General features: G+C 38.1%; 1 protein-coding gene across 3 annotated transcripts in view; it reads left to right on the top strand.

The window, feature by feature from the left end:
- The window catches only part of LOC149769228 (uncharacterized), a 51,213-nt gene extending 42,982 nt beyond the window's left edge, over window positions 1–8,231 (top strand). For 2 of the 3 annotated variants that reach the window (XR_016419333.1, XR_016419332.1), the window contains 2 exons: window positions 4,322–4,444; window positions 7,916–8,231. Coding sequence is in view for 1 of the 3 variants with exons in the window: in XM_089949945.1 (XP_089806071.1) it covers window positions 1,931–2,401 (471 nt within the window). In the remaining 2 variants the exon portion in view is untranslated. Of the gene's footprint in view, window positions 1–1,140; window positions 4,445–7,915 lie in introns of those variants that run through there. The other variant, XM_089949945.1, reaches the window with a different exon arrangement.
- The last annotated feature ends 4,394 nt before the right edge of the window (window positions 8,232–12,625 follow it).

A 12,625-nucleotide genomic window follows, 5' to 3' on the forward strand; every position in this document is an offset into this window, starting at 1 on the left:
ACTTGTCCCACTTGCATGAAAATGATTTTGGCTCCGTTCAAAGTGACTTTAGGACGCTCGGTGCCATGTTCCGTGTAGTATCTCAAAAGAAACTGTCCATCGTATCCGGAGAAATTGTGAGCCATCACCGTGGCATGACGATGACAATCTCCGTAACGTTCGATGTCCTCTTGGCTCCACGTCTTGTCGATGGGGTCTAAGACCCATTGGGCAAAACCGGCTAACGTGTTCGGTCCCCGAAAGATTTTTTCACGTCCTCCAGGAATCTTGCTGCAGTGAGGGCAATGACTGAAGATAGGTTCTTGAATGCACTTCTCGCACGCACGATGAGCCACGCAGAAATTAGGAATGTGAATGCCGGTCTCTTGCATGCATTCGAAATCGAAAAAGATGAAATTGCCTTTCTTCTTGTGACCGTCCTCTTTCTCTGGTGGGGGTTGGTATTTTTGCACGTAGCATTCGTGTTCCAAGTCCACGATGTGGTGACAAATGTGACATTTTTTCTTTCCTCGACATACGTGTGCCTTGGTACTATTGGTAGGTATGCCTTGTCCACAGGTAGGGCACATTCTCAGCAGTTGACAAGCACATTTCTTCTGTGAACCTTTTGTTTTCAAATGTTGTTGGTAACAGGTAGGACTGAGAAACGTGCGCAGACAAGTTGAAGAAGGCACTGGTTCTTCGCTCAGACAGGGTGGAGAGGCTAAACATCCTGAGCATTTCCATCCACAATGTTTGTGTTGTTCTCGATTATTATAACCATAGTCACATTTCTCACAATAATAAACATATCCCAGGAATCCGGTGATACTGGTAATGGTATCGAAATGTTCATCGTGATGATAGACATGAATGTATTTTCCGTCCTTAAAATCTTGGCCTCGAAACAACAGAGGCCCGCGCATTTCTTGAGGGTGCACTTTCAAGGTGTAGCGTGGAGCTAGGGCATCTTGCAACTTTTGCATCTCAGGAATGCCACAGGGTGTGTCATTGGACAGGCCAGCTTGTTGCAACAGGAGTTCTGCTTCGTTTCGTTGTTTGGTTCGGTTCGATTTTCGAATGTTCTCCCAGGTTCTTTTCCATTCTACCGAATCGTTCTTGTTGGCATAGGTTCGTCCCACCACGATGGCACGGGTTAAGCACATCTGGTCATGAGGGTTGTTAATTCGGACGAGACTTGTTTTGGTGTTGCGAAGGTCGTGCACCAATAAGACCTTTTTGCGTCCTGTCCCTTGAGGAAGAGAGACGTGAGCCATTTTCAGTGTGGCTTTACCATCGGTGATGTCAAACTGGTCATTAGATTGTTGTACGTGTTGAATCTTGTCCATGATTTTGGAACGGGTCAGTTCTGCGGGTCTGCTAAACTCGATCCAAACAGGGGATTTCAAACCGTCGTGATCTATGGATAGTGTCAAGCGATCGTCTTCTTTGGGTTGACATTGTCGCTTGAGTGCGGTGAGCAAAGAATCCCACATCTCGGTGATAAACCCTTCTGCTTTCTCCAATGGTACGTCGGCCTTGAAATCTTTAAACTTCACCGTGTAGGTGTAAGCCGTGGTTCTAAATTTTCTAGAGGAGCGCTTTTCGCTCTCTCGAATGGAATAGTATTTTTCAGGGTTGACTAAGGGTGACGAACTTGGTTTAGAGGTTTCAAATTCTGGTTCATTCATGTCCTCTTCAAAATCACTGGCATGAATTTGTGCCAAGATTTCAGCTCTGGTACGAGGCGATAGATCACGTTTCTGCCTCTTACTTTCTTCTTCTTCTTTCTTCTCGAATGAATGGGATCGTTTCATCTTGAGTGCAAAACGTCAAATGACTCAAGTGTAAACAGCATAAACTAATTTATAGTCATGGCAGACCAGCGTATATAAAAGGGTGCGTGTCTTGTCCTTTCACTATTCATTTCACTCTCAAGCCGAGCACAACAATGGAAGAGACTACCCAGATGGAACGTTTCATCAGAGCTTTGCGAGGGGTCATTAGAAAATTTTCTTCAGACCAGCCGACGGACTACTCTCCTTCCTTTCGAGATAAAAGTGAAGATACTTGCTATATCTGTCAGAAGAAAGGGCATTGGTCTTCAGAGTGTCCAGACCGTCAAAAAAGAAAGAAAACAGGGGCTAAAAAAGACAAAAATAAAGATACCTGTTATTATTGTAAAGAAAAAGGACATTGGTCTCCAGATTGCCCAAAAAAGAAACAAGAGGAATCAGAAGAAGAGAGGGATTCTTCAGAGGAAGAGAGGGATTCTTCAGAGGAAGAGAGGGATTCTTCTGTGGAAGAAAGAAGACAGGTGAAGAAAAAGAAACAGGAGAAAAAAAGAAGAAGGGAAGAAAGCGAGGAGGAAGAAGAGGAAAAGAGTGTGACGGTGAAAAAATTCAAAAAACAGAGAGACTAAACAAGGAAACAGAAGAAGTCAATGAACTTTTAATTAAAGTGATGTGAATTGTGAATTGGATTGTAACTATGGATAAAAGAATACATTAATGATACAAGGTAAGTGTCTTTGAGTTGTGATTTTAAAATAAGAAGCTACACTCACGCACTCATACACAGACACGTACTATAAGGGTAAAATGGGTGGGGTTTTTTTGAGTTATTGGTAAATTGAAATTGTATTTCTTTTCGATAAATGTGGGTGGCCCTGAAAAGGGACTTTTTTCTTTATGGTGTAGGAGTGAGTTTAACCAATCAACTTTAACTGCCTTAAGCCTTTGCCACGGCCAAGGCCTACTTCTGATGATTGGGTTGAAATCACTAAGGGTGGTACGATAGGCTTAGTCACAGGGTTGGCGTGTTTAGCTCGGGAAGGTCGTATTTTCTTCGGTCGTGATAAAGAAGTCTGATACATTTGTTTCAAACTTCTTAACTCCGCTAAAATGTCCAACAGTACCGTAGCCGTTTGATTTTCACCCTCTTGTTTCTTTGCTGCTACTTCTTGCTGTTGTTGCTGTTGTTTTTTTCTTACCTCTTCTTGTTGCTGTTGCTGTTGCTGTAGGAGAAAAGCTTGTTCCGCTTCCTTTTGTCGTTGCATAAATTTCTCCAATTCTTCTTTCTGTCTCTGTCTAAAATTCTCCACTTGCGGTAATGAAGAATGAGACGAAGGTTCCGGAACAAATTCTTGCGAGGTAAGAAAATCCACAAAATCCCAATGTACCTCTTCTGAAAGTAAGTCCGGGTTCCCTTGGGCGGTCTCCCCTGCTGGTGCACCCCAATGGATCGTTTTCTGAATTTCCGTCATATTGAATCACTGTCGCATAGATTGACTGCACACAAGCGCTAGCGAATCTATATAGACCAACTGACGTCACAGACTAATCTCTTCGGATTGGATGCAGGCTGACTGAATTTTGTAACGCGTGTTTGGATTGGTGAATGAACTCAATCCGTTTCAATCCTACCTCTACCTATAAATAAGCGCAGTTCAGTGCATTGATTCACTTGTTCTCGTCGCTTCAAGATGTGGACCGATGTGCAATCTTCTACGCTTGTGTCTTCCATGATGTTTAGGACGGACATGCTCATGTATGTCAGGTCCAAGTGGACTGTTGTTGATAGGACAGATACTAGTCAATGGATGAGGAGAGTTTACATAGAAAGACAAGGATGTCTCAAGAGGGTACTTGTGTATGGTCCGGCAGTTAGAAGGAGTTTAAGAAGAAGAAGAAGAAGATGTGACAGATGCCATCTATGTTAATATTAATATTAACATAAACCCAAAGGCCCTTTTCAGGGCCAGCCATATTTCTCGAAAAGAGATAGCCTTTCAATTGCCTACCCTTTTTAAATTTAAATTTAAATTTAAAAAAAAATTTTTAAAAAAATCCCATATTCAATTCCCCTTGTCCCTAGACAAACCCAAACTCTATTCCCATGTTAATTTCCCTTGTCCCTAGACAGACCCAAACTCTATGTTAAATTCCCATTGTCCCTAGAGTGACCCACGATTTTTCTCCATGTTAAATTTCCATTGTCCCTAGAGTGACCCAGGGGTGTTTTTAATGCTAAGTCCCATTGTCCCTAGGGTGACCTCATTTACTACTGACAATACTTATTTGTAAACAGTGCTCACTTTTGTCGTCCTAGACTTCGTTACCTATTAATTTGCTACGTTTTCTGAATTACACGGTTCTAGACTGAGTCACCTATTGATTTGTCACGTTTTCTGGATTGCACGGTCCTGTTTGCTGTGATTGTTCATTTGATCCATGAATGAAGATCAAAGGTAATCTGCTAAAGTAGCGACAGTTTATTCTCCTATTATGAAAGAAGTTTGGAAGATTTCTTTTCAAATTCTAGTTTCTCTTTTTAATTCTAGCGATTACTTTACGATTTTTCGGTCATGCCATTGTATCCTGGTCGGAAGGTATGTGAGATGACAGTACATCATACTCTGATAAGGAACCATAATTTGATACAAAGATGGTGTTGCTAGAGAAAGGTAAGGATTGAATTCATGCCACTTCCATAATGCCTCATGATATAATTACTCTTTCTCTTGTTCTCGGTGAATAACAGCCAAATGGCCAAAGCTGTTGCGTACTCTACTTTATCGAATATTTTGCAATTGTATCAGTCCACGTATTAAAGTTTAAAGTACACATACTATTTGATAATGAACTAATGCATACAAATATCGATGCTAGATTAAACTTGATGATGTTTACGACGAAGAAACTGTACCATATTCAGGAAATGAGGTTCATTTCATAAGACACAACATCATGAAATGTCAAATGTGTATACAAACGGGACAAGTTGTACTATGCAGCACTCTCTCTCTCTCTCTCTCTCTCTCTCTCTCTTAGGCACACTGAACCCCAATGGCAACTAAATCACTTAATACGAAGTAAGTATTGCTGTATTCCACTGTCCAGTCAGTTTCTGTTTCTTTTTTTTCCACTTTTCTGGTTTATTCTAATTATATAGGGATTTTGACTTAAGTCAATTATTGGATGTTTTAACGTATATTCGAGGTTCTGGGGCATCTACTATTTTTGTATTGCTAAGTTTACCAACCATTATGAGATTTCAGACTAATCTTCTATTTCCAAATTATGGTTATCGTTTGCTTTTTAAAATACGAATCCTGTGTATGTTGATTGTTAAAATTACATTCGATTAAGGTTTTGCAAGCCCTTCATATCTGAATTTGTCTTCTTATGAACGGTGGGAAATACGAATTTCATGCACATACAAGTTAGATTCTGCTTGCGACAGCTCTGCAATATTGAGCACAAACAATTCCCTTAATTCATACAAGTTTTTAAAATGATAATCGAGTTTAAAGGTCAATGACAGCATACACTGTAACGCATAGAGACATATTTCTGACAACAATACGGGTAGACGAAATGTTTTTAAATTCGAATACCATTGCCTTTGATTAAAGATATCATCTCGATTAATGTATTGGGTGAATTGCTGTTGGCAACAAACAGTAAACCAACGCATTTTGAAATACACGTGTTGCAATTTAGTCCACAAATAATGATAACATTTGGGGCATAGTAATAACAACTTTCAAATGGTGTTAAATGTCATATGTCAATCGCATGCTTTGTGCACAAATTGGATGCTTTCTGGTGTACTAGAAGTTTCAGCACATCATTTAAGCCGTGGTTAAGTTGTGTCCCTTTGAAAGGTATTGCTCTATATATATATATATATATATATATATATATATATATATATATATATATATATATATAAATATATATATATATATATATATATATATATATATATATATATATATATATATATATATATATATATATATATATATATTAGCACGATCTCATTGGAACCAAGCGATTTGGTTAGTCTACAGAGGTTGCCAGGTCACAGAGAACACGTTTAGCGCTATTTACGAGAGAGAGAGAGAGAGAATTTCATGTCAAGCCTGTTTCTTTTAGTTCCCGTTTGTCAGTGTAAACACTTAAGAAAATTTTTAACTGCTAACAACGTTCGCACATTTGGTTTGAAGTTCGTGATGAAAGTTAAACGTATTGCTACGGCAACCTTAATTTTACTTCTATAACTGTACAACGTTACTGAACTTTTGCTGTTTCTTTAGATATTTGGTTTGATTCCCCCGTGCATTCGATACTTTCAGAACCGTATCAGCATAAGTACTTGTAGACCAACAAGTTGTTCTCCACCTTTTGTTGGGGTTTGACTGGCGGCGGAGACCAACGGTGTTATGCACTAATTGTGCTGAAGCGTCCGCCGGTATGTCGGCGGATGATCGGACCGCACTCTATGAATTAATAAATTTATTTAGACTAACCTTTGTATCAAGACGGTAAATTTAATCCCTCTTCTAATGATCCACTGCGTTAAATCCTTTAGAACACTGACTTCTTTTAGTATAAATCCCTGTCAGAACAGAACACCTGTGTATTCCTGTTGACCTCAGATTTGAATTACCCACGCATGCGTGTAAAGCAGCATCACCACATGGCAAGAGTAACGCGTGGAAACCGTCTAGCGAGGCAATATATCACTGGGAACTGACTAATGCTTGTGTGGGAGCTGTGCCGTTACGGCAAAAATTTATGAGAGAGAAAGAGAGAGAGACAGAGACGTCATGTCAGGAATGTGAGATAGAGTGAATGATAAATAAATTGTAAAAAGACTACAAACCGTATTCAGATGTGAAAATATGTTACACAATAATAATAATAATAATAATAATAATAATTTATTATTATTACTAGTGGTAGTATTTTCAATCATATTTAATAACATTTACAGTGGTATAAATGGAAAGTTGACATACATACATATCGACATATTAATACTTTACATTACTTATAAGAACATGATTATTATGATGAACATTATTAATAACATTTACAATGGATTTATGAATACATACATACATACATACATACATACATACATACATACATACATACATGCATATATACATACATACATACATACATACATGCATGCATGCATTTATACATACATACATACATACATACATACATACATACATACGTCTATTATAATTTTACACCATAACTTATAACATATGGATAATGTTATATTTTAATCAAAAACAATATTTTCTTCTTCCCACTGCATTGACAAGTTTTACAACAATTTACACAACAGTTACATTTTCCGCAAGAGCATATATTGCAACTTCCCGCGGAACATTCTTTTAGGCCAGCGGGAAGTTTATCCATATCGGGGATCCACAATGCCTCAAGAATTTTTCTCCTAAACAGACTTGCCGATTTTTGGCAATTTCTATCATGTTTTCGTCTACTTGTCCTGTAATTTAGGAGACAAGCATAACCTTTTCTCCCATTTCTAGCACATCTCCTAATCTTGTTGCTGGTCCAAATTACATTGTATTTATGTACGTGATAGCTATTTTGATGGGGACAGGTCAATATGTGTATATATGACACTTCAAAAAAGAAAAGACTATCTTGAGCACTGAAAACCCGCTATCATAATACACTCTGCTCTGTAGTTTATGGATCATCAAGATACAGTTAAAAATACTATATTAGGACTGTTCATAAATTATGATGCGGCAATTCTTGTTTTTTGTTTATTTTGCCATTGGACCCTGACATTCGTACAAATGCATATTTTTATTTGCGAACATTTACGGCTAACCATGGACCGTAACTTCGTTTAAGCCAGGGGTCTCAAACTCAATCTACCCTGAGGGCCGCATCAGGGCATTTTCGATGGCCCGAGGGCCTCGCCACCACGTTATCTTTCATAACACATTGTGACGCAAAACATTTTGCGGGCCAAATGATACGGCTTGGCGGGCCGTGTGCTTCAAGCCTGTTGTTTAAGCAGTCATAAATGTAGATTAGTCAAAGGGATTGTTTCCATTATAGTTTTACTAACGCGTTATTCATTATCTGAATTACAGATTAAAGGTGTAGCTGAAGACGAGAAGACAGTGAAAGATTTTTTTCGGCATTTCTGGACCTATCAGAGCAACTATCACCACGGATCGTCTAGGTCAGGGGTGTCCAAAGTCCGGCCCGCGAGCCAACCACGGCCCGCGGTAAGATTTCATACGGACCGCAGCTTCGGTCATAAAATGTATTATTTATGGCCCAGATATGAATGAAAGGCAGAATTGTGTTTTTGGAGTTGTTCATGTCTGCCTGAGTGGCTTATATTTAGTTGCATTGCCATTTGAAAAATAAAGATAATTGTGACAATGAAAATTGTTTCATTTATTTATTGTTTATTTGTTGTTTTTTTTTAAATTTATTTATTGTTCTATAACAGTGCATATTTGCATATAACTTTTGTGGTTAAAAAAACATCAGTAGGAACTATTGGCCCCCGGGCATCATCACTTCAAATCTGGCCCTCTTTGCAAAAAGTTCGGACACCCCTGGTCTAGGTTATGTTCATGGAGGAGCCATTACTTTTACCGCCGAAATCCATAACAACAGCGATACCAACATGCATCCCTGCAAGGCAGCCTTGTCAATGGTGAGGCCTGGCGAGATAGAATGTGCTTTATACATTTTTTGTCGTGATGGAAATCTTAGAATATCAGGATTAAAAAACAAAACAAACCCCAAAACAAACCACCTCAAACTAATGAATATACGGGTTTTAACGCATATCTATTGTAAATCGGAAACGTAATGCATACTTTTCACTCGCTACCCACATAAATCCATTTTTTGTATTGTTAACTAATATATTGGCTTATAAGTTTGTCTTGGGAATCCATAACCTATCCTGTTAACATAATAAAATATGTTTGTCAATCATAGAACATTAAAATTTCTTTTTAGGTATAAAAAATTTGAAAATAATATTCCTGTGATATCAGGAATATTAGCGTCTCTCAAAACGTAACATTTTGTTCATCGCCTTTTTCTTTGACCGTGAAATGGAATGAGCTAGATCTTAAGATACGGTTCTCAGCATTTTTCCTCACAATGCTTTTTAAATAATTTATAATCAGAACGTCAATTAACTTTAGATTACTTCCGAAGTTGACAATACTTTCAAGTTAGGGGTTGGGGGCTGAGTTAATAACTACTTCAGCAGCAGTGGAGGCGAACATATCGACTTTTGAAGCGACCAAAAACCGAAATAAGGCTTCTAGCTAAAAATATTTCGAGCTGAATATTTGCTTGAAATAAATGATTGTCTAAACAAATTGAGGATTCTCCGGTTAACTAGACGATTTATTTTCGTAAATTGCTTTCCTGAACTGAAAACTCGTGAAATTAAAATTACTATTACAAAAAAAAAAAACGAACCAACTTGAGGTCATCGCCCCCTCTGCTGCTATAATTAGATCATTATGTTATAATAAAATGGTACATCCGGAATCTCATACTGCAAGGATAGCTCGAGAACGATTAGAAGCAATCAAAAAATTTCTTCCTGTTAGAGATTCATTCATAAAAAAATCTACAACCGCAGCATCAATCACAAGTTGAGTACGAAGAAGACACTGAAAAACTATTTAAACCCGTCACTACAGCTACTAAGAAAAGCTGCAGCGGCTGTTGAAAAAACTATATGGGGAGATATTGCGGAGGAAGATGAGAAAAGGAAAAAGGGTATTTTTCCAGTATTAGAGCAAACTGCAGCGCAGACTGAAAAAATAGAAGCGAGAACCAAGAAAACAAAAACGATTTTTACGAGACCTTCCAACTGACATAGCTGCAGCTCAACCTTCACCTGTCGATGAAGAAATACTTGAAAATATTGAAAAACTTCGTACTGAAGTCGCCGACGTGAGAAAAGAACTTGCATCTGAACCCAAACCAGTAGAAGAAGACGTAGAATTGATTACAAGATTTAACGAAGGGTTGTCTAAGATATTAGGAATACTGAAAGAAAAAAATTACCCGAAATAATATTATTTGGTATATTTAATAAATCTGGTATTTTAAAACCCCGTCATGAAAAAGTAAATGATGATAATCTTATTAGATGGATATATCGCGTATATTACAACAAAAAACAAGCTAGAGGTCCAGAATACAAAAGTATTCATGAAGAAGTAAAAAGACTTTATATAGAGAGAATAAAACAACTAGAACAAGAACAACTCTCCCAGCAGGAACCTTCATATCAACTTCTTCCACCTCTGCAAGAACCTTTACCGCAGCAAAGGTTGATGTCGGAACTCGAGAGGTCTGAGGAGCTAATTAAAAAATCAAAAGAAAAAAAATTACCCTTAAGACTATTTAAGAAAAGAACAGAAGAAAGAGAACGGTTGGAAGGGGAGGATGATGATGATCCTCCGAGCGCTGTAGGAAGTGGTTTTCCGACTGCATCAGGAGAAAATAATTTTGTTTGTCCTAATAATATACTCAATGACGTGTCACGGTTAGAAGTTCTCATAGGGGAAAAACGTGCCAGAAATAACTCACCAGAAATAACCAATGAAGCAGCTGATATTTGTCGGCAATTATTTCAAGGTGGTATCATTGGCGTTTACCGAGAACTTATTGATGAGCTCGTTGATGATTAGTCACCGCGATTAGATAAATGGTAAATAAAATAAGATGATCGTACACAATAATCATCGTAAATCCGTATCGGTCAGAGTGGTAAACTCACGATTACCTATCTATAGCGTTATTTACGGAGATGGACTTGGTGATGTTATTCAGGGATTATTTACAAGGTTAGCCCCAAAAGCAGCGCCTATTGCAAAACAATTATAGATGAAAGCTATTGATATTGTTCGTGAAAAAGCTCCTGGTGCAACTGTCAATGTTGCTGGTAAAGCGTTCTCGGCGATCAAAGATAGACTAGCACGATTAATAAGACGAAAACAACAACCAGTAAAATTACCAAGTACTGAAATTATGCCCGCAGATGTCAGTAAAATAATAAATCAAGCTGCAAATCAAAAACTAGCAGCGTTAGCAGATCGGGGACTCGGTGAATCGGGAAATAATTTCTCAAGTTTGATATCAGGAAGTGAAACTACCCGAGGTGGAATTTTCTGAACGCGGTAATCAACGTGTTAGACGAAAATAATTACAATAAAATGTTCAAGCGCGTATCCGACACAGCAATCAACATGGAAGCACCTGTCCTTAAAGATGAATCGGTACGTGATTATCAGTTTTATTCTTATGACGCACGAACACCAGATCAACGTGGAGGAAGAATTGAACTACAAGTTCATGACACAAGTAGATATTTTCTACCGGCTGAGGCCTTTATTGAGGTAGAAGGTAAAATTGTAAAAACGGATGATACTAATTACTTAGATGCAGTAAAAGTTGGTTTTGTCAACAACGGGATCATGGCATTATTTAGTAGCGCCACGTATATGATTGATGGAAAAAATATTGAATCGATTCAGAATGATGTCGACGTTGCTACAACAATAATAGGGTTGGCAAGATATTCTGATGATTATTCAAGATCAGAAGGTCCCACAATGATGTTTGCGAAAGATAATTATAATAGCCCTGAAAGCGATCAGTATGATATAAGACGACCAAGAAACAATACCAATAACGCTGATGCTGATATGGCGCCAGTAGTTCATGGTGCTAACCCAGAATTCAACTTGGGATTTGCAGCACGTAGAAATATGTTGATAGGAGCCAATAGAAGATTTTCATGTAAAATTCCACTATCGCATATTTTTGGATTTTGTAGGAATATTAAAAAGGTTATTTTTGGAGCTAGACACACGGTTGTTCTTGTAAGAAAGGGTGATGATAACGATGCTCTATGGAGACCTATTGGTGATGCTGGTAAAGTAGTATTATCGAAACTTTCACTGTGGATGCCGGTAATGACTCCAACGATCGCAGAAGAACAGAAATTGATTTCTTTCATGGACACAGGTGGTAAATCCTTGTTGTCATGGTTAACAACAAGCACAGATAGTATGCAAACTGACGTTAACAGTCAGTTTACATGGCATATAGCATCACAACAAGGTGTTTCTGCACCACGGCATATTTTTATTGCGTTTCAAAACCATGATCGTTTAGGCTCACAAGTTCACCCTCATATGATATTTGATAAACTAGGTATCACAAATATTTCCTTTGCGGATGAACGGACAACAAGAACCAACAGAGAATATACAACTAAATTATGAACAAAATCATATAGGACGTGTATATCATCGTTTGATGTCATTCATGGGACGTGATGAAAATGTAGATACTGGGTTGCAAATATCACAGCCTGATTTCAGAACTTTGTATCCGATTTATTATTTTTCACTGGAGCAACTTGATCTATCAAAACAATCTGTCGTTGATATACATCTTAAAGCAACGTTAAATACAGGTGGTGTTGATTATAGAGTAATCGCGGTTATACTCATTGATAAAGCCATGTAGCTTGAAGATGGTAGTGGTCGAATGAAAGTCAATCAAATTCAGCAAAAAACTGCGCAATGAAAATATCACTAAAGCGAGATTAGATCACGGGTGGTCAAAATAAACTATCATTATCAGAACGCCAGCTTAAACATTTCAACGGCGCTAAACAATCAAAAACAGGCGTCAAATTTAGTCTCTCTGCGGGTGCGATTAAAGACATAGTTAAAACAGGCGGTATTTTTCCACTTCTAGCGGCTATTCCAGCGTTAATAGCTGCTACCGCTCCAGCCGTA

This window comes from Sinohyriopsis cumingii, unplaced genomic scaffold (assembly GCF_028554795.1).
Source record: "Sinohyriopsis cumingii isolate HCF-2022 unplaced genomic scaffold, ASM2855479v2 utg004279l, whole genome shotgun sequence".
NCBI classification, from domain to species: Eukaryota; Metazoa; Mollusca; class Bivalvia; order Unionida; family Unionidae; genus Sinohyriopsis; species Sinohyriopsis cumingii.